Here is a 23,483-nt window from a genome sequence, read left to right on the forward strand (position 1 = left end):
ACCAAAAAGAAAAAAAAATACTAGAACTTATTAGGTAATATAAGCACTTCTGTGTTGAGATGCAAGCTCTTACTTACTGGGAGCTTCTGTTGATCCTGTGCAGCCCCTGGGCCTGCTGGCGCACGTAGATTCCGCAGGTGGGAATTCAAGCCACAGTTACACATCGGGAACAACCTCTGAGGAGGAAAATGTTGTCGGTTCATAGGAAGTGGGTGAAACTGGGGAGTCACACTGACACTTGCTTTATACAACCACAGGTTTGGCTGAAATCTTAAGGTTCAGTCAAACTCTCGCATAATCCCGACTCGACATAGTGGGTGCACAGATGTAGGCTCTGGACTGATAGAGATGAGGCTCACAGGGGAGATTTCACTTAAGGTGAAACTCTAATTAGCCTTTCATGTTGGAGACATCAGAAACACTTAAAAGGTATAGAGGTAACTTTATGTTTCTGAGTTATCTTCACAGAGGGTCTTCGTTCAAGAAGAACCAGCCATTAAGCCATAAAACAAGTTTTAACAAGACTCTTACAGCATAACTAAGTCCAGAGAGTAAATTAAGAATCAAGAGAAATAATATTAATTCCTGAAGCCCCCTAGAGAACCAATGGGACAGAACACTTCAGTGCCCAAGAAGATACTGTATTTTCTCAAAAGAGGCACAGACCTTTGATGTAATTTTTCCACTGTAAATTGTGTAAGCAACTGCAAGAAATACCAAGGAAATATACTTCCCAGGCGTTCATGGGTCAATGAAGAAATCTCTATTTGCGTGAGCACACACTAAGGCATGTGCTACTGGTAACATGTTCTGGAAAGCATGTGTTTTTCATGAGCGTTAGGGCTGACAGGCCTTGGTGGTACCTAAGCATTAATCTATCCACTGGCATTTTAGTCCATTATGCAAAGCCTGGGTTGTTCTGGAACATCCGTAGCAGAGCTTGAATACACCTTTAATTGGAACCATGAGGAACTGCTGTGCTCAGGAATAAATGTGGGGGCGGAACTTAAAGTTGCCACCTCAACTACGACCAGAAGATTGGTGAATTTAGGTAAGGAGCAACGTACCTGTTTTAATTGCTTTTCGAGTTTTTCTTTCTCCAGCTGACAAGCTTTTATCTATGGACAAAAAAACAAAGGCATTTGTTTATCGAAAGAGTTCACATATTTCGTTCTAAAGTTACTCTTGACCCAGCTGTCAGTGACCTGCTCAGAAGCCCCAGGGGTGAAGCTCTGATATAGCAGTCATGCCACTGAAAACTGTCACGTTTTGGATTTTCCAGACCGGCATCGGTTCTACCTCGAAACGCCCGAGTGAAGTGCGGAATGTAGAACTGTTCTAAACTGTTATTCCGATTTGTGGAAATGACTGTAATTCTCAGTTTTAGGTTGATATCCTGAGACACAGATATAAATGTAGAGACATGGGGAATAGATAGAGACACAAAAACAGCTTCCACTGCTTATTGAATAGGACTGTAATTGGTCAGCTGAACATTCAAGAGCCGTCACTGTGAATGCTAGAAGTTGTACATGCACTTAATCCATGCCGGACACTGATCTACAGCTTTACATATAATAACTCATCGACTCCTCCCAATGCCTCTATGTGATACTTCAATGTTATTATCTCTATTTTACTGATGAGGACACTGAGACGTGAGATACTAAGGAACTTGTTCAAAGTCACACTGCTGTACTTTATGGCTTCTCCCTATGTAAGACCCAGTCTCATCTGGCAGAGTCACCCACCGTGAAGTCCTTCAACATCTGACAAAACTAGAGAAGGCTGTTTTTGCTTTGACTCATTAGTCATGCTATTGTCATCCCTACACGCCCTGTTCCTCATCCCTGTAGGGCATATATCCCCACGGAATGATACCGTTCCAAGTCCTGCCTCTCTCCTTCCTTTGTCCTCCCATTTAGCATTATACATTTTCCCTGCGACTTTTTGTAGTCCAATGTGTACTGTGTACAATCAGTTTTCATTATCCACAGGAGTTATGTTCTGTAAAGTCACCATGAACACTGGAGTAGTGAGAACGGAACCACTGCTCCTTGGGAAATGCAGGGTTAGGTTCCCATGAGCCTCTGGTCAGACCATTTTTGTTGACTGATCAATAGAGAATCCTGTTTTATGTGTCTTTCTATTAAAGGCATCTTGTTGAATATAGATTGTTGGCCCACTAACATGGGACTCTTGGCCTATGGCACTATGTTAATCCCTGAATGAAGCTTATCTAACACACCTTTTCTCCATAAGGCGAGCATGACCTTCCTACCACGAGTAGCACCTCAGCACTCTGTTTGGGGGCCATTTTAAGCAATGCAATAACCAACAAAAAGGACAAAAATGAGAAAATGTGGCATGAAATAAACCACGAAAAGGACATTTGTTACAGTCTGAGAGCCGAAACAAGGAGGCAAGGCCTTGTTGGACCTCAACTGAGAACAAGTGTGTAAGGTGACTCAAGTTTTTTTCTGCTCTGTACATATTCACAGATGGATTTAGTTGGCACCAGTATTGATTTTTGGAGTGACAAACACATTTCAGTAAGCAGGCAAATTCACAAATATGGAATCCAAAAATGGTAAGGATAGACTATATATGTCCCCCTTACTATACTGCAAGTATTTAATAGCAAGGATCATTCTTTTAGTTCCTTATAGTATATAACAAATGCCTTGCAGAAAGAAAGCATCAAAATTAAATTACAAGAAACCATATGTGGCATATTAATTATACAACTAACTGACCCTATTTAAAAACTCCTCCTTCCAACAAACTAAAATCGTTTGTGAAATACCTATGAGGCATGACCTGAGCTTGATGTTTTTGTGTAGATTTTTTTCATTTCACCCCGAGAACAACTGTGTGAAGTCATGAAGTGGAAACCATCATCTATATTTCACAGGTGAGTATACTGAGAGATTTAGTAACTTATTTTTAGAGACAGAGGTTTTAGAATTATAAGAAATATTTTAGAGACCATCTGGTTCAACTTTATCATTTTACAGATAAAGGAAAGGAAGCACAGAAAAGTTGGAGAACTTGCTCGGTGTCATCCCTGATAGTCAAAGCAGGCACAGACATGAAGATTTTACCCTACTCCTATTCCCAAGAATCTCGAAGTATCTTGCTCTTTACCACACTCCTATTTTACTGGTCATTGGCTTAAAACATCCTTAGTGATAGAATGAATAAACTCTGGTATGTAAGAAACTAGTGCCAGAATAATTTGACCTAAGAATTCCTTTTCTGGGACCACAGATAATATGCTATTCAAATAACATCATGTCCATTCTATTACATCATGGCATTCAACCTGCTGTTAGTACATTAAACATGGGTTGTTAAGCCATCTACTATGTCTCTTTGTGAATTCTATCATCTTTTGACCACAGCGAATGGGACCTTCGAAAAATAAATGTTTGGGGGCACCCGGTTCATTCGTTAAGTGTCTGACTCTTGATTTCGGCTCAGGTCATGATCTCAGGGTCGTGGGACTGAGCCCTGTGTCAGGCTCAGCATCCAGCAGGTAGTCTGCTTGAGATTCTCTCCCTCTTCCTCTACTTCTGCCCCTCCCCCCACTCGTGTGCGCTCTAGGGCTCTCTCTCTCAAATAAATAAATCTTTAAAAAAATGAAAAATAAATGCTTGAACTATCATTATTTAAAAAAAATTTTTGGTAGTTTTAAGGCATCACCAAGATTATCCCTTAGTTCATTAATACAATTATACCATACTCTACGTAGACAATGCACTGTTTTGTTGATATCAATCAAAAATTAGTTTATAGATGATAGGGAAATGAGAATTACTTGTGGATTACAGTCTCTAATATATTCAGATTGTTATGTGTTTCTGGAAGCACTAGAACGTCTACAATGGCAAGAACATTGCCAATCTTAGACACGAATTTATCATCAATCTGAACTTAATATAGAAGAATGAGCAAATTAAAATATGGCTGAAAGTAAAATAATTAGTGCAGTGACAACTCAGAAGAAATTAAGGGAGCTCTGCATGTAAGACATACAAATTGAGAGTGATTTCCTCACTGAGAGTCATGAGAACATTTTCTCACCCCTTGTTTGTACAAAGTAAGGTGCATGAATTATTTTCAGAAAAGCATTTGTATTACACTTTTGCCACTGTTTTATCCCTTTTAATTTCTTAGAAAATGGTTCTGCCAAATAATTTTTGCATGTAAAATTAGGAATTTCAAGTGAATCCTTGACAAAATGTCAGAAAAGAAATTAAGTTTAATTCACCGTATACTTTGTATTAGGAAGAAGAGGATGACAAATAGTTAAACATTTCTTTTGAGACTAAGAATCCTGCAGCTCCAGAGCTGTCACAGCATGTCCCGTAACAATTTCCTATTTACTGAAAAGCACTGGATGATTTTGCAAATCAAAAATTCTGTGGTTCATTTTCTTTTCTTAAGCCAAAGTTGTGTTACCTATATTTTCCTCATTAACATCAATATTTACCCATCATGCCACTTTCTGAGTCTACTTCTAATATATCCTATTACATTTAATTGTAATATGCTTACATTTAATATATTCTATTCCAATAAACTAACATTATGTGGCTTCCTTGACAGTGCTCCAGTTACATTTAATAGGGGAACCCAATGAACAAAATTCTCGGTTTCACTGTATGTTATATATATAAATGACATTTAGAAATATGTATGTTTTTGGAAGACAGGAACATTCCAACCTAGCCCTTCAAAGAAAATGACAAGAGTTTAGAAACAATTTCACTATGCTGGAGTGTTTTGGATTTGAATTTTGAGTACTAGGTAGTTCAACTCCCTTTCTACCAAGATAAATATTATGAGGAAAAAGATCAAAAGAATTGGATTCTATAAAAGACTTTGGAATCCAATTTCTTAGGTAACTCCTTAATAGACTTAAGTTAAAAGAAATCTCCAGTCATTTTCATCTCTTTACACTATTGTTTAAGAATGATTTCATCCCAGGGGCTTACCTCTCAAAGAAAATCAATGTCAATTAACAGAAGCCAAAGTCTTGAATTTTTTTTAATGAAAAATAAAAAAACACATATGTGCTGGCAAAGATTATTTTGTTTTGACTTATACCTGAGAATTCAGCCTGTTCAACTGTGACTGAGAAGTTTGATTAATTTGCTGTAGCTCCTCTTTCTCTTGATTAAGTCTTTCTCGGTCTGATCGCTCCTTTTTGAAGTCTTCTTCGTATATTTGCACCTAGGAAATATTAACTTGCTGTTATTGTTAGCATCTTTTTCTCTAAGCCATTAAAACGATTTCAGAAAAGGTGCTATCTGGGCTTGTCCAATCTGAGTAATTCCTATCTTCTTTTCATGACTATTTCTTCATGGTGAGACTCTATCCTATTTGGATCTGGCCATAATTGTATCTCTTGCTTTGTTTACAATGGCAGTTCTCAACTTTTTCCTCCTTAAGTATGTGTCAGGAATTCAGAAGTAAAGTAACAACATGGATATTTGGGAAAAAAAGCTCCCCTCACCCATTATTCTCCTGCATATTTCCTTATCGTGATGAGCATCCCCCTCCCCCCCCCTTGCCGAGTGTTAAGTATCACTATTTTGGAGCAAGCCATCCATCTCCAACACAAGGCTTTGATGTAGGAATAGTGCTTGAAGTTCTAAAAGACAGTTTACTGACAATAGCTGTTAAGTGAAGCCACTAAATATTGGCATGCCAGTTTCCAAATATAAATAGTAAACTGAACACAAAATAGAAATGAAAGACTCATGTATGTGGAAGAGCGAAGTAAGATTGTTAAAAGGTATTCACAACTGGCCCCAGGAATTTTGAGGGTACATCATTTTTTAAAAAGTAGTAATATTTTAGTGGAACACCTCTTAAGAAATACTCCACATAAGCACTGGGTGTTATGCACAAACAATGAATCATGGAACACTACATCCAAAACTAATGATGTAATGTATGGTGATTAACATAACAATAAAAAAATTTAAAAAATCACATATTCCAGAAAAGCAATCAAACCAAAAGAAATACAGATTTAATCATTATTGTTTTTAACCGGCATAGGGTTGACTGATGGCTTGGAGGCTAGTAATGTGGAACTATGAAAATAAATGAAGCTTAGGGAATGAGGCAAAGGAATTCCTTTAAGACAATGAGTTAAATTACAACTTCCATGGGAACCTAGTAGCCAGATTTTTGTCTATTAATACTAATGCACTCTGCACCTTCACCACAAATAATGCAACACATTTTTAACTAGAGGCTTATTAAAGTCAATAATAATAAAACAAAATGTAATCGGCAAGAGAGGATGAAATTAAACATGTTATACAGCTCTAGATACAGATATAGACATTTAATTTTTAGGGTTTTATTCACCAGAAGTATTGCAAGGGAACTACACCCAGCTGAGCTGACATTTTGTTTTGGGTTTGGTTTGGGTTAAGATCTGAGGCTCAATTCCAGACATAGTCACACTAATGCTCTGTAAACAATTACCAGAGGCATTTGAAATGGGAGAAGCTCATCGGATCCGAACTGAACACTCTTTATCAAACACAACACTGATCGTAATGTCATCACTGCAGTCAGGTGGCCAAGAATCTAGCTCAGTTTCTTCGTGAATTGAAATCCTTTAGTGTATCACATGACACTCAGTGATACAGTGATGGTGGGTGTCCAATTAAAAATGTGCACAGTGAAGGGCGCTGGGGTGGCTCACTCGTTAAGCGTCTGCCTTCGGCTCAGGGCATGATCCCAGGGTCCTGGGATCGAGCCCTGCATTGGGCTCCCTGCTCGGTGGGAAGCCTGCTTCTCCCTCTGCCACTCCCCCTGCTTGTGTTCCCTCTCTTGCTGTGTCTCTCTCTGTCAAATGGATGAATAAAAATCTTTAAAAATAAATAAATAAATAAATAAATAAATAAATAAATAAAATAAAAATGTGCACAGTGAAAATGTGTACTCATAAAGTTAGCAAAAGAGTCACGCAAAAACTAAGGAGATGGATTCTGGACCTCTTGGGGATGATGAAAGAAAGGATACCTGTCATTGTCTGCATCCAATACGAGCTAAACCATTGCGGCAAACTCTGTGCATGTGTAAGAGTGACTCTCTTGCATGTGGGATACATTATATGGGAGCATCAAAGATGACTCAAGTGCCTGAACATAAGAAGTAGGTTTTTTCAGAGGAATCCTGGCTAGTGGCAATGGTACTTTAGGGGTTGAGAATTTGGCAGAACTTTAACACTCCGAATACTACCCTTATTCTCTTCATAGGTTTATTTTTAAACTATGTATTTGATCCTGAATGTAATGAGGCAGATTATTCAAAAGGGGGTTGATAGAAGAGAAAATGCAACTTTACCATCAAATGCTCTGAATTTTCTAGATTTTCAGATAGGCTACTTCCTAGGAAGTAATAACAATAAACAACAACTACAAGAGTACCTTTGCTTAATTCTTTGGCGTATGGCATCAAGAATCCTTGGAGTTGGCCTTGCTCAGAGCAAAACAGCCAACAAATCAGTTCCGGGGACATACTTCTCAGCCCTTTGTTCTATCACATCCTGTCCCCCACCACTAATATATTACCGACAATGTGTGCTTCAGAGATAGGTTTCCTGTATGTATCCTATATTTATTGACATCACCATGAACTGTTCCAGCCCTTTACCTTCATTAGTTTATTTAACCTCTTACAGGAAAAGAGATGTGATATGCATGGGTGGCCCCTCAGCTAAGCCAGCTCCAGCTGGCTGAACTAAATTTAGACCCAAATCGGTTAGGCAGTGCTATGTGCCTACAGCCCTCTATTGCTGTGGCAGTAAGCAGAAGCTTACTCCTTTAGTCTCTGTCCACTTGGTGACGTGGGTTGAGGTTGGGTGAGTGGGGAGGAGGAAGGCCTTGTGCATCAATAAATTGCTAGGTGGTGCCATCCACATGCAGCTGTAGATGAGCAGAGCGGGCTCTTCAGTGATTATGATCAGTGCAGAGTCGTCCCTTATTGCCCTCATTGTTCAAAGGCCTGGAGGCCAGTAGCTACAGAATAACAGTCTGGCTGCTACCATTTTCTGAAAAGGTCCCGGGTTTGGGGTGGTAGTGTTTTCAAAATAAATTGTGTCCACACGAAACTCTCTAGACCAGTGCTAATTAAAATCTCACCAAAAGGTTAATTAGGAAGCTCTTCTTCTAACTGTATGACCTTAGACAAACTGTATGACCTTGGACCCATTTGAAACTCAAGTCCCCCTTTTATAAAGTGTGAGTTGGGCCAGATCATCTACATTCTCTTAACAAGCTTTAAAATGAGATAATTCTAACGAAAATAAATGCAAGAACTTTGGACACATTTTGAATCAAAAGATTTCCAAAAATGTCCAAAGGAGCATGAACAATGGGCCCTGTGTTCTCCGCATGATCGTGCCACTTTCACCTTCTCACCTGCTGTTTGAGAACTTCCATTTCTGTTTGCATCTCTTCATGCCTGCACTCCATTTCAGACTCTCCCAAACGGTCCTCAGGAAATGAAGAACACTCGATTTTCAAGGCATCTTGAAGAGCCTATGTTATATGATAAGCACACAGTTGAGCTAAGTTACCACATCTTATGAATTCCTCTGTAACTGTTACAATGATCTCAAATGCCCCCCTACAAAACAGAACTCCATTTTTGATGTTACTTTTCTGACTGAATAACTTTTCTTCTTTCTCCTTTTCTAGCATACAATTTTTTTTTTTTTCCAGAATCTCTGTCTTTTCTCCATGACGATGCTTATGTTATTCAACTGTCATTATTATTTAGGAGGGCTTTTGATATTGATGTCGGGGATCCCCCTCTCCACCAAGTCAACCATGGAAAGAAAACATATCTGTAGGCTTCCTCCAGATTCTCTGCTTCAGTCAAACACATACTTTATCAATAATGCTCAAACTTTAGAGAGCATCAGAGTCACCTGGGGAGGTAGCAAACATGCCCATCCCTGGGCACTGTCCCCAGAGATCCTGAATCAGTAGATCTGGGAAGAGTGTCTGAGAATCTGCATCCCTCAGAAGCTGATGCTGCTGGTCCCAGATGACATTGTAAGTGATGGTGTGCTATCCAGCTCTGCCCCCAACAGGAGAGAGGGAAACCCACGGAAATGTGAACCCAGGCAGATCACTACTTCTTAGATCTATTGTACTGCTGCCCTTCTGCCCTGTCCTCCTCAGTATACCATGCCCTGGCCTAGCCACAGTCATATTTATTCTCTAATAAAGCATCCATTAACTCACTACAGGGTGCAGAGAGTGCTCTGCTTCCTTTCTTTTTCTTTCTTTTTTCTTTTCTTCTTTCTTTCTTTTCTTCTTTCTTTCTTTCTTTCTTTCTTTCTTTCTTTCTTTCTTTCTTTCTTTCTTTCTTTCTTTTTCTTTCTTTCTTTCTTTCCTTTCTTTCTTTCCTTCCTTCCTTCCTTCCTTTCTCTTTCTTTCTTTCTTTCTTTCTTTCTTTTTCTTTCTTTCTTTCTTTCTCTCTTTCTTTCTTTCTTTCTTTCTTTCTTTCTTTCATTCTTTCTTTCTTTCTTTTTTAGAGAGAGAGCACAAAAGCGTGCAAGATGGGGAGGGACAGGGAGGGCAGAGAGAAGAGAGAGAGACTCTCAAACAGGTTCCATGCTCAGTGTGGAGCCCGACGCAAGGCTCGATCTCATAACCCTGAGATCATGACCTGAGCCGAAACCAAGAGTCGGACACTTTCTTGACACCCAGTACAACTTAGTGGTTTCACTGTGGGGTGGAGGAGGTGAAGGCAACAAGAGACACTTAGATTTGCCAACAAGATTACCATCATTATTCACTAGCCCATGATCTCTTACATTTACTATACTTCATCAGGTCATATAAAAGACATCACCTCTATTCTGAAGACCTTGGTACATGATGAGTTCAATAAAACATAATAAAATTTGAGACACAATACGCCTCATCCTGGTGTGGTCTGGGAGCCCACATACAATATGACTACTTGCTCATTATCAAATGAGTCCTTTATACAAATAGAAAAGTTTCACTTTCAGAGCTCCAAGATTTCACTTCCTCTGAATTTCTTTGGTAGCTTCGATGATGTGCCTTTGATGATACTATTAGTAACTTACTTTCCTGCATTATTGGGCCATATGGTTATAAAGTAGGAAAAGAAAAGCAAAGTTACTGCTTTAATACGTGTAGATAGGCTAAGAATTTCCTAATAGAATGTCTTTTAACGCTATGGATACTGTCTAGCCTGATTGTGAGTATCATTTTTCAGGAAGTTGTAAGAAACAAGAACTTCTTTCTTCCTCCAAGAAGAATTTAAAGAAACAACAAATGTTGTTTAATAATTTATGTTTTGTTAGAATTTGTTGCTAAGCTACAGACTTTTAGGAAGGATCATATTAGTTATAATTTTTAAAAATGTGTTAGTAGTAATGGAGAGAATCTAGGATGGGGTGAGCCAAATGAGTTAAGACTTAAATCAAAAATGCTGATTTCCTATCCTACCCCTATGAACAGATTATTTTTGTGGGTCTTGTTATATTTGAATTTCCTGGTCTACCTTTCATGCTATTCAGGCTTCTAGAAATTTTGCAAATGAGTCATAAACGAAAGGTGAGTTTAATCGACATTTATTCCATCTTGGGGTTTTCCAACTTCCTTGAACAAACACCTGTAACCTATTCTAGAATAGTAATTTACAATCAGCACAGGCAAACTAAACAGATCTACCCATCTCACAATGGTGAGATATTGGACAAATCCATTTTGCCCATGGGTGGCACTGGTTGACTAGCCTCAGGTAATTTTTCTCACTTTGGTTAAACATCTGGCTTCTCTTTAAGAACTCAATGAAAACAATGCCCTCGGGTATTTCCTTCAAAGCAAATAAGTTGAATTGAGTACACATAGTTGTGTGAACTTCTGAAAACCATATGTTAATTACTAAACTGACATGCTACAAATTTCTGCTGAGTGAATGGGTCAGCAGGCACTCTGCTTGTGCAAGTAGGGTGGGCCCCAAATTCCATGCTGTGATGGATGATATGCACAATCCGCTACCCAAATCAACATTTTGAATAACTTCTATTTATTACAGTGGTACAAAAAGAAAAGAAAAGGAAAGAAAAGTCAAGTCTACCGTGCAAAATTGAATAGTAATATCTTACATTTCTTTAGACACTAATACATGCACTAAATGAGAAAAAAAAACTTTTCATAGCTCATCACTTTATATCTATGCTTTTTAAATGACACTTTAAGGTACAGATGTGGCAGAAAAAAATCTTTTCTGGCTTGAAGTGCCCTTTTATTTTCATGTTTTTTCACTAGTCATAAGTAATGCATTATGCCTGCTAAAGCAGGAAACTCAGAGCCAGAATTGGCTATTGAACATATTATGTACTAGATAAATTATTTAATTAATTCATCTATTCAATAAATATTTAAGAACATACTGTGAGCAAGGCTCTGTTGCTGGCATTCAGAACACAGCAGTGAAAAAAACAGAAAAACTTAGGCCATACTATGACTATTGTATTTTTGAGCCCATGCCTTCAAATAAATATGTATTCAAATTGTGTTTTATAACTGCATTCTTATAAAGACCAATATATTAATATTAATATGAAAACTTTTTTTCAACCTAAAGGTCCATTTTTTTGTCCTGATTTTAAGGGAAATTAAACATATTAATAGGCCATTAGAAGTATCACGAGCCCTCAATACTGTGCCTACCAGTCTAATAGAGAAGTCAGTTCTTCAAAATTCCTATCCTCATGGAGCTTACAGTCAAGATCAGGAGATAGGAAACACATTTAATAATAGGAGACCCTGGGCGCCTGGGTGGCTCAGTCGTTAAGCGTCTGCCTTCGGCTCAGGTCATGATCCTAGGGTCCTGGGATCGAGTCCCACATCAGGCTCCCTGCTCAGCAGGAGACCTGCTTCTCCCTCTCCCACTCCCCCTGCTTGTGTTCCTGCTCTCGCTGTGTCTCTCTCTGTCAAATAAATAAATAAAATCTTTAAAAAAAAATAAAATAAAATAAAAATAATAGGAGACCCTGAACATATATGAGATAGCAATAAATTCCAAAGAAACATTAAAACAGGAAATATCAGTTAGGATGGCCAGAAAAGTCCTCTGAGAAGGTGACATTTGTATAAAGACCTGAATTTTACTCAAATTAATTGTTCTCATTTCCTCAATTTTATTATAATCACAAGGGTTAAAAATTTTTTTACTGATTTTTAAAACATTTCTGTTGACTATAGATACAGATACACAAAAATGAAGGGTACACATAGACATGAACAAAAAACAGAGTTCTTGGCTGTTCTAATTTCTACAGGGTTTATATTCTTGTGCCAACATTTACAGAAATGAGTTAGAGAACAGAAGAAAACTTATCAAATAATATAGCACAAATGGGAAAGATTTCAAATATAATCTCAATGCTAGTTCCTCTAATTCATCTGTGGAGGATTTCCAACAGAGAATAGAAGGGAAAATTTATTTGCCCTAAATTTGTATCTCTGAACATTGTTTTCCTCTCTTAGAGGACAGAGAAGTACATTGTTTATGAAATTAGTCTCTACTTTTCCATTTTCTCCTGATCAGTAACTTGTGTCACAAACAGATCGAATATAGTAGCACATTTGTAAAGCATCCTGTCAATTACACAGGCACAAACTTAACACTTTGGGGATCTTTAAATGATGCTCTGAACACTAGTTAACTACAAGATGCACAGTCCAAAGTACAGGCACTGAGCACTTTTTCAAGGCCAATTACCTACTCTTGTTTTAGAAGGCAATTTCTGTAACTTTGGTCAAGTAATATCCAACTTGAGGGGCGCCTGGGTGGCTCAGTCGGTTAAGCGTCTGCCTTTGGCTCAGGTTATGATCCCAGGGTCTGGGATCGAGCCCCTCATCCAGCTCTCTGCTCATCAGGGAGCCTACTTATCCCTCTCCCTCTGCCTGCCGCTCCCCCTGCTTGTGCTCGTGCTCTCTCTATCAAATAAATAAACAAAATCTTTTAAAAAAATGAAATAGCTAACTTGAGAGATGAGTATCTTGACTCAAACATGTACTACAAGTATTCCTATGGTCCACATCTGATGTGGCTCCCTGAAAAATCAACAGCAAAGGATTTGTTTCCTTGAACAAGTCAGCAATCCCTTCCCCAGGAAAATTAAGCTATTAGTCTACAAAACTCTCTCTCCCTCTCTCTCTCTCTCTCACCCCCGCCCCCCACACACACAAATGCACAAACTCTCCCTAGTCATCCTTTGGCAGCAATTCATAGGGAGCCCCTCAGAACAGCTAAGTTGAAGCAAAGGCATTTAACCACTCGTGTTTTTCTAACAGACTTGCCTCTCCAAACGCCCCCGCCCCCCGGACCCCACACCCCAATTAAAAGTGAGTTTTAGGCTTATTCTCTGGAAGGCCACCATCTCAGCCTTTGGTTTGGCATTTAGCATGATTCCATACAGCCTGCATCACAGCCAGTTCCATAGTGATGGTTTTAAAGAGCAGCCTGTTTCCTCAGGAAACTTTTGCGGTTGACCAAGAGGTATGCTATTGTTCACAAACACCCACTTGCTTTATGTGGTTCTTCGAACTAAAAAAAAAAAAAAGTTCTTTCTGCCTTCTAAAATTTCTCCTCATTTCTCCTTTTAATGATGATTCTTTGCAGGGACACTAATTCCTGAAAGCCTCCTTAGTCAAGTATGGCTAAAAGATGCAGATAGGAGTGATTGATAAAATTACAGAGAAGCTCCTATGCAAGCTCCCAAGACTAGGAGCAACACAGCAGCAGAGATTTGGTTGTGACTCTCAGGTAGGAACATGCTCTTTATACAGGGACCTCTCCTTCCATCTCCCTAGCTTGACCTGGCTGATACCTTATTGAGGCGTTTTATTTCACATTCATAACGTTCCTTCTTCTTGTTCACAAGAGCATTTTTTTCCTTCAAATACTTATTTTCTTTCTTCAATTCATGTAATTCTTCATTTAGGCTCTCCTTTTCCTTCTGGAGTAAACAGCAAGAAAACAAAATCGAAATCAATAAAATTCAGATGACATAATATTGTAGGAATACTTCTGAAATGCAACAAAAACAGGACCTGCTAGATTTCCTTTAATGCTCCATTTAAGCAATATTCTCTAGGTGGAGGACAGGGTTCAAATAGAGAAAATCTTTCTTTAATCCTTAGTGCTACTAAGTTTTATGATGCCGGAAAAGGCTCAAAATGCCCAATCCTCACTTTCAAGGGTCAAATGGGTCCACAGAAGAAGCTAGTTCCATGTACTGTTACAAAGTGATAGATAAGTGACTTAGTAAAAGTAATTAAACTTCTAAAAAAAAAAAGTATCACTGCAACAAAAAATACAAAATATCTCAAAACCCAATCCTGCCTGCATCATTCTGGACTGAAGAGAGGGAGAAGAGAATAAAACTTCAGGCAAAAAAGAGCCTTCACTACAGATAATTCTTCAGAGCACCATATTGCTGTGATTACTTTTAAAAGGCAGAGATCAAAAAAAGAAAAAAAAAGGTAGAGATCAATTAGTCCAACTGCCATCACTCCTCCATGTTCCAGTTAACCTTCAAGATGCCCTGTGTTTTAAATAACTGAAGCAAGGTTAGCTGTTTTGACACTAATGGGCTCTGGATTTAGACATCTGTCTTCTAATTCCTAATTTGTGTTTTAGATAGTAAATTTTTTTGTGGCGTGAACTGGACTCTTCATGGCATTCAGATTTTAACCTAATAAAATAAATATTACAGAATTTAGGTAAATCAAGATGAGAAATTAGCTAAAAATATGTTAAAGTATGTTCTTTTAGGGATTAATATTTCCCAATACAATAATTAGATTTAAGATATCTACTTTAGGTGATTTGTTTTTGTTTTTTAAGTGAGAACATTTCTATTTATTTTTACTTAGAATGAGCTCATATTTTGTTGGAACAATTGCCATGATTTCTGGTCAGGGTCTAAATGGAAAAGGAAGGGACTGCTCCAGGACCAGAGGGAGTTGTTAAACCTTGTTTGTTTTCCTCTGACTCACTGAGACACAGATACCCTTCACAAAATAAGAAAACCTACAGTGAGACCGTTTGCACTGATTTTAGACATTGCCTTAGGATTGGTGCATGAGTTAAAATACAGTCAATGCCTCACAATATCAGTCACAAGACCACCTGAGAATATTTACAGTTGTTTTTTAACACACGTAAAAAAAATGAGAGTCCATTAGAGAGTAAGGTTTTTCTCCCATTTTCTATAATATCCATAAACCCCGTAAATAAGAGTAAACCCAAGAGTATTTCAGAAGCCTGTCGCCTTCAAGACCACCATCTTGCTCTCAGCGGGGATTAATGGAGATTTAGTATCTGGAATTGGGGGTTCAAGTCCCATTTTCCCAGGTACTAGGTTGGCAAGGTTGGCATGTCATGCAACATCTTCACATCTCAGCTTTCTTATCCTTAAAATGGCAAAAATAATATTTTCCTCACAGATGGGAGGAGCTTGTTAAATGAGATGAGGGTGAGGCCATTTTTAAAACGGTTTATTTTTATGATGATAAAAGCAATGCCTCTTCATAAAACTCTGTAAGCTGAAAAGCAGCTGTACAAATACAAGGTATTGTCCTATTATTATTAACACTAGTAATAAAATAATATAGGTAATAAAATAATATACAGGAGTAATCTTCTGGGCTAGAAACGCGCTAGAAACATAGCTCCAAATCTCCGGATCAGCTCTCTCTGCCGGTTGAGCCTGGCACACGAACGCATGCCCATTTGGTCGACAAAGCAGGAAGCGAGCAGGCCACGTGCCCCGTTCGGATCGCGGAGAACTGGCCCTGCTCTGGGGCTCCGGGGGCGCGCTCGCAGGTGTGGGGTACGGCCCTGCCGCGCGGCGCCGGGGAGGTCGGCTCCGCGAGCCCCGCCCACCTCCTGGCGCTGCAGCTGCTCGCGGGTCAGGTCGCGCAGCCTGTCGCTCTCTCTCCGACTCTGCTGCCGCTCCTTCTCCTGCGTGCTGAGGAATCTTTCTGCGGCGTCCAGTTTCGTTTTCAGCTCGGCGACCTGAGGAAGTCGTTCACAGAGAGTTGCGGAAACCTCTTCTGAAATTCACAGCCCCCTCCCCCCTCCCGGATTTATTCCCACCCCGTGCACTCGGGGACAGACACGCCCCACTCCTGGGCGGGCCCCTAACGGGAGGTTCTACTTCCCACCCTTCTTCGCCAAGATCCGGACAAGTGCATTTAAGAAAAGGGCTTCCTCTACGGGAAAATGCAAACCCCCGAAACAGCCTTCAGCCCCTTCCCTCCTTTCTCCAAACCACACCACTTCCGAGGGGATAAAGATTTAGACCTCAGACGAGGGGGGGGGGGGGGGGGGGGGGGCACTTTTGGGCCTGTCATTCTTCCTAACTTTCAAAATGTGTCTTTTCCTGACCTGAAAAGGGCAGCAGCGAGGGGTAGGGGGTAAGTGAATGTGTCTGCACCAGAGAAAAACAGACGTGGCTTTTAACTTATCAGTAATGTGCAATGTTTGACCCGCTACGAAATGCCAAATTAGTCCTCAGAGTGACGCCGGTCCAGCTGAGAAGCCTTAGAAAAGGGTGCCTCATCAAAGATGCCCGTTGTTAACCCCGGGTCTTCACACACCTGCGAGCCCTTCTTCCTGAGCATCTTAAACATCTTCTCTGGGACCATGTTCTTTAAAATTTGGAGACGCAAAGCCTGCCCCAGACTGAATATAACAGGGTGACCTGACCATGGCCTGATCTAGTAGGAACATTCTCCTGCATTAACGAAATTTAAAAACTTCTGTCTATCAAAATGGGGAAGAAAAGAGCAATACTGCTATGTTACTCACTTGTGGTCAGGTTTCTTAATTCTGAATTATTTAGGGGAATTTACTTTCTCCTTTTCTCTCTTTTTGAACGTGGAATAGTTTAAAATGATAAATTGACTTTTACCTATTAAAAGGTATTCTCTCCAAAAAGTTTCTCACCAAAGCAAAAGATTCTTTGACAGAGAACATACTTTCGGGGGGGGGGGGGGGGGAATGCGCCACTTCTCCTCACGCTTTCATTGTTACCATTGTTTATTTCTTTATCTGTGGAAATAGCTTATGCTATCTAATTGATTAGAGAACTAGCCTAGCATAAAACAGTATGACCTTTAAACCATCTCTCACCTCACATATAACCTTGTGTGTTCATGGCTGCTAGTAACAGAGCCAAAGCCAGGATATTCTGTGAGCTATGATAAATGTGTGCATAAGAACTGGAGAGACAGCTCGAGAGGCTATTTTTAGTACTTTTTTTTTTGCCATGCTCAAGATAATTCACTGATATCCTTCATTAATCTTCAGTACCAAGAGGCCAATAATACACTCAGCACCTTCCCCACGCCCCCATCATTTTTCAACAGTTGGCTAGCCACAAATCTCCTTAAGCAGAAATCAGTGAGAATCTTCACAGATTTTGTCCCCCAGCTTATTGATCTAAAGCAAATACTAAATAGAGAGGTGTTTACCTTTCTTTCATATAACTCTTTCATACTTCTAAATTGCTGATCCCATTGCTGGTTAACTTCCAAGAGCTGAAATTATTAAAATTTGGTAAATCAATATGGATTTTTGCCCATTTGGAAATTTGGCCAAAATGAAATCACTTTTTGGGGTTACCAAGATCTTGCAAGCCATGGGTGAAGACAATATTCCTTTTGCCAAGTACTGGTAGGGCTGGGATGATTTAACTGAGTATACTTTTCCCATTTTCATAACTGTCTCATACATGAAAAGCTATTAAGTCTTTGGTATATCTTGACTAGTCAGCTGAACCATTTATTAGCAACTTTCAATTTTGCTTAGTTATTTGAATTTTCATCTTTGTTTAACCCAATCAAAATCCAGTAAAAATTTGTGACTATTGATGGTTTTCTGTAAGATTTATTAATATATGAAGGGTCTTTTTCCAAAACTTTCCATATTTTTCTATGTGCTTACATTGTTTAATATAATGAAATATTTCTTCTAGCTTTTTAAAAGCAGAATTTATATTAACAAATTCCAAATCACAATAACCGATCACCATGAGCTTGCACTATTGTGCTTCTTAAAATCAACGCATGATTTGTAATGTATACTCAGTGAATGGATAATATCACCTTTTTCAAAGCATAGATTTTCAAGGAATAATAGTGTTACCATAAGACAATATTTAGAAATAATTTAGCCTGCAATTTGAAAGCTTTAAAATTATGTGCTAGATAAAAGGAAGAAAAAACACTATGACCCGTGTTTTAGGTTTCTTGTAAGGGAAGTCTGTAACTTCCTACATTAAGAGAAATTCCAACACTTTCAATATGGGACAGAGATCAAGAAGATAGTCACAATGACTAAAGGGAAGCAAGATATTCTCCTAATTATAAAACAATATATCTAATCCACACAGGCAGTCACTAGGTAAATCTTATGCTGGAAATAGATATGGCTATTTAGTATAGACTATATAATATTACTATATAAGGATATCTGATCTGTTGGCATTTAAGGATTAACATTTCTATGCTATGGTAACATTACTCTGCTATTGTTCAGTAATTTTCCAGAAAGGCACAATATTTTATGCAGTATCAACGAGGAGTAGAAGGCACCATAGAGAAGACATGAAGGATATAACATGTATAATGGTTTAGAAAAGTAATTTAAAAATTGGTAACATACACAGTGCTAAAATTATTACACTTTTCACCTCTTCTTCTGTCAAGAATAGAGGTTCTAACATTCATTAAACTGAGAAAAAGAGAACTCAAAATAACGTCCATCACATCCCTAATGACATTTTAGAAAGAAACATTTTTTTTTATGATAATGCTCCTTAACCCCTATGTGGTTGGATGCCCAGCTCATGAAGTCATAATACCTAAGTCAATTACACTTAAAAGCCTGTGACAGTTTGGGTCTCAAGGTGTGTCAGGTTTCAAGGCATGATGGCACAGGTGATAAGCTCACATAGTCCATGTGGAGGAACATCTAAGTTTTGAGAAAATTAAGATTATAATTATCTGATTTATGACTGTCATTTTTCACTCATTTACACAAAACTAAGAGACTGAGTAAGAGAAATATATGTGAGTAAGAAAAAAGCACTCGCTCTCAAAATAATACTGTCCAATATCCTAGAGATAAATACTGTGACCCAATAACAAAAATAAAAGACTCTAGATATACATTCTATCTTATTAGTATTAAATCATGGTACATGTTGCTTCAACTAATATTTCTAAATTACCTCTTTTCTCTGTTTTTCCAAGCACCTTATCTTTTGTTCAAGAGAATTTGTGAAGTTCTTTCTGCTTGATGATTGATCACACTAAAAAAAAAAAAGAAAAAAAAGAGAGAAAAAAAAGAGTGAAATAAAATAGTCTATAACATAAGCAGGCGAAATATTGTCCTTCACAAACTCCATGCATTTGACCAGCTCTCCTGTTGTGATTCATAAACATATCTATTCTAGCAGTATCAACCCTTACACCATAGTCCCTCATCGAGACCTGTTGATGGGTAAGATTTATATTATGTTTCAGATTCCTTTATATGAAATAATTAACAAAATAATTCTCTAATAAATTACAAATGTATCTATACAATAGGCTAGCGAGAAATTGGGATTTCATGAGTTTGGATTAAAACGCTTTTCCAAAAAACAAAACAAAACAAAAAAACAACAAAAACAGAAATTAAGAGTATAATTCTTATAGAAATCAGGTAGGTTTTATGGATACATTTTGGGTGTTTCTATTAAGTCATAAACATTTCTAAAAAGTCATTTCTGTAGATGTGTCCATATCTGAAGAGTGGCCCTGGCAAAAGTCAGAGGAATGATAGAACCATCAAGAGAAAAAGACCAATACATATAACTAAAAGGCAGCAAATTGATTCTAAAACTATAATAAATTATCTACCTCAATGTCCATCATACAATTCTGTTATAGAGATGGTGGCATAGATTATCTGGTATTGTGTAATTTTAACCAGCCCTTTGAATAAAGCCAGTAGGTTATAAGTCTAGATAAATAATAAATCATTGGCACAGCATAAAAGTTAACCACCTTTCTTTTCAGCTTTTTTTTTTTTTCCCCAAAACTTTGGGGGTATTTATTTAAAGAAAGCACAACAGCTCTGGAAACTGTGGGCCATCTGTCTAAATGGACCACCAACAAAGTTCACTTAAGTGCTGTTTTCTCTATACTAACTCAATAGTCTTGTTACCATCTCATCTCTGAGTCATATAAACAGTACAGCTAATCTGGTAATGAGGATAGTCCTAAGTCTGCTATTCAGTTTTAGGCTCAAAAGTTACAGAAATTGATTACAGATATTCACGAACAATTAAATATTTTCAAAGTGTGTTGGCTTTTGCCAAAAACATTTATAGGAAGTGTTCTTTTACCAATCATCATGGGATTTCAAGGACTTTTTTCATTAGAAATGATTCATAAAACTATTCTATCTTTTCTCTACTTATCTATGTCTCACTCAACATTTTAGGTCTAGAGGATAATTTATATCCCTATGGATGCTGTCCTTAGTTTTCTTAGCTTCTTCTTATTCAGACCCATGTACAATTAAGACCAGATTTTAAAAGAGATATTCTTCTGTAGGTCAAAAAATTCAGAATTATTCTCCTTGTTTCTGACCTCAAGAAGCTGATTTTGGCTGAGTTGCAAAAGTAACATCAAAACCCCGGTGACAATATGTTGGGTCTTATAATTGGGCTTTCCCTTTTTTAGGAAGTCTAGACTCATTCTGCATCAGAACAGACTGAGTATTAGATGCTGTGAGCCAACTGTACTTAGGGTGTCCTGAGCTCAGCAAAGCAGAGGTGCAGTGAGACCAGATTCCAAACCAGTGGTTCTTAGTACAAGAACACATAAAAGTCACTGTGGGAGCTTGCTAAACATAGGGCACCATGAACACTGAAACAGAATTTCTGAAAAGGGGGTCATAGCACCTCCATTTCCTTCTTAATAAACTATTTTTTAGAGCAGTTTTAGGTTCACAGCAAAATCTAGTGGAAAGTACAGAGACTTCCCATGTGCCTGCTTCCCCCCCATACCTATGTATGCATTATCAACATCTGCCACAAGAGCGGTGCATTTCTTACAATTGATGAACCTCTACTGACACGTCACTCAAATCCATAGTTTACATCAGGGTTCATTCTCGGTGTTGTACATTCTATGAATTTGAACAAATGCATAATGACTATGGTATCATACAGAATAGTTTCACTGCCCTAAAAATCCTCGGCGCTCAGCCTGTTTATCCTGTCTCTATTTTTAATAAATTTCAGAGGCTACAGTGGTTCATACTGAAGTTCAAGTTTCCCCTATTCCAGACCATGCTTGGAGGCACAGATTTGGGGTCCTCAAAAAGTCTCCTCTCTATTTGTGATACAGACAAAAAAACTCTGTGAGCAGGAAACATTTGTATGACCTAGTCTTCTGGGAAACCAGATTAAGAGTAATTAAATAGTGTGCAATTTTTGCCATATATAATTTTCTCCGGAAAGAAATTGTACAACATTTGGACTTGGATTTTTATTTTATAGACTTACTGAATTGCAGATACTAAATCTACAAGAGAGAAAGAGGGAAAGCACAGTAATAGGAATTGCTTATAAGCCATAAATGTATCACCAGGGGTTTCTCTGGAGATTAATCAACATGTTACCATGTTTCATATGTCTCAGGTATGTATTAAAAATGAAGCAAAACTCAATCAAACACAAAGTTTTGGGAGAATTTTCCATTTGTATTTGCTCTGTTTTCCAATTGCTAAGGAAGGTATCTGATGTCTCAATAAATAACAAAGATTTTTAGTCATTGGTTCTACTAACGACCCACTTACAGAACAGTTATTCCTTGTATAGTGTAATCTGTGCTTAAAGTATCTGGGTATTTCCCTCTCATTTACCATAACACCAAAACCAACTTCTAATATATTCAAATTCTGACACTGCTAAATTAAATATCTAAATAAACAAAAGAGTTCCATTTAGTTTGCTATTATACCTCGGTTATTTCTAAAAAGAACTTTAAGAAAGCACTTTCATTCATTCATTCATTCATTCATTCATTCATTCATTCAGTGAGTATCTGTTGCAGTAACCAGTAACCCGACAAAAACTGTGGTATTAATTGTACATACATAAATATTTTACTATGGCTACTCTTTTGCTATAATATGTTCTATCTCCAACTACACCAATATTCTTTTTTAAATTTTACATTGAACCAAATTTCTCTAAATCAAGAGCAAAATATGGAGCCCACAGAACTGGGGGGCTGTAAAGACTTTGGACAAGATTTAATCTCACTTCGTAAAAGAAGAAAGGTAGCTCAGAGGGATCAGAGGAAATGCAATGGTCCACCCAGATACTTTTTCTTTGTTAAATAACATTGATCAAAAATACATAGCAGATATTATCTAAATAAAGTGAAGTAGCCATTTCTACTCTTATTCATCATTGCACAATTAACCATACGACATGCAATTGATGCTAGATATGGTCAATTCATCCCCTAGAAATGTGTTCTTACCTCTGCATGCTCCGTAGAACCTTCTGCAGCACTCATTCTAGTTGTGCCCTGAACAAAATGTGCTGTGGAAGCTGTTTTTCCTGGAGTCTTGGAAGACAGAAAGATAAAGAGAAAGAAAATGTCTCCTGCGGTATCTTTCAAAGTGAGATCAAATATATAAAATTTTAAAAAGACCACACAGTTAACTCATGATAGAAAATAACAGCAATAGTTTTTCATTACAAATGAACAGAAGTGACTCCGTATATGATTTACACAGAATAAGGTCATAAGCACAGCATCTGTGATTTTAACTTTTCTTTTCTTCCACATAGGGATTTCCCAGGATGTCTCAAGGACGCAGGCTGTGACTAAGACAGGCCTATTAGCCTCGCCTATGGTAAGTAAATTGTCATTCTTCCTTTACTGGCAGTTTCTCCCACTGGAGGAGGAAGTTACCACAGAAAGCCTGGGCAAACCAAGTCTTTCCTCAGTAGCCAAACTGCCATAACTTCATTGTATTTCCCAGAGAATTAAGTAACTGTTGACTTTCTGACAACTCGGTTACTTTCTAAAGGCAAGATTTTCTGGCAATGCCTTCTAACTGTGAGCTGAGCCGTGTGGAACTTACTGAATCATATGCAATTCTGTAAGTTCTACTAATTCCTGTGGAACTAAAAGAGACAATTCATTACAACAAAAACGGGCATTGTTTGCAAAGCTTATCTTTTATATTGGTAGAAAGTTTAAACTCAGTTCTCAAGTTTAAGACTGTCTTTTCTATAGGTCAAGTCCAGATTTTCTCCATGATTCATTTGCAGTTCAATGTTTTTTTGTTTTGTTTTTTGTTGTTGTCGTTGTTGT

The 23,483-nt window shown here is 38.0% G+C and overlaps 1 protein-coding gene across 1 annotated transcript in view; it reads right to left on the minus strand.

Moving 5' to 3' along the window:
• LOC113924546 (TNFAIP3-interacting protein 3-like) overlaps positions 1-22,915 on the minus strand; it is a 33,796-nt gene extending 10,881 nt beyond the window's left edge. The window contains exons 1-9 of the mRNA XM_027598436.2: positions 22,641-22,915; positions 19,328-19,408; positions 17,568-17,633; positions 15,976-16,107; positions 13,916-14,044; positions 8,451-8,570; positions 5,113-5,238; positions 1,068-1,118; positions 78-176 (exon numbers count right to left, since the gene is read on the minus strand). Coding sequence (XP_027454237.2) covers positions 78-176; positions 1,068-1,118; positions 5,113-5,238; positions 8,451-8,570; positions 13,916-14,044; positions 15,976-16,107; positions 17,568-17,633; positions 19,328-19,408; positions 22,641-22,676 — 840 coding nt within the window. The 5' untranslated portion in view covers positions 22,677-22,915. The remainder of the gene's footprint in view (positions 1-77; positions 177-1,067; positions 1,119-5,112; positions 5,239-8,450; positions 8,571-13,915; positions 14,045-15,975; positions 16,108-17,567; positions 17,634-19,327; positions 19,409-22,640) is intronic.
• Between the last annotated feature and the right edge of the window lie 568 nt (positions 22,916-23,483).

The sequence above is a fragment of the Zalophus californianus genome, chromosome 2 (assembly GCF_009762305.2).
Source record: "Zalophus californianus isolate mZalCal1 chromosome 2, mZalCal1.pri.v2, whole genome shotgun sequence".
Lineage (NCBI taxonomy): Eukaryota > Metazoa > Chordata > Mammalia > Carnivora > Otariidae > Zalophus > Zalophus californianus.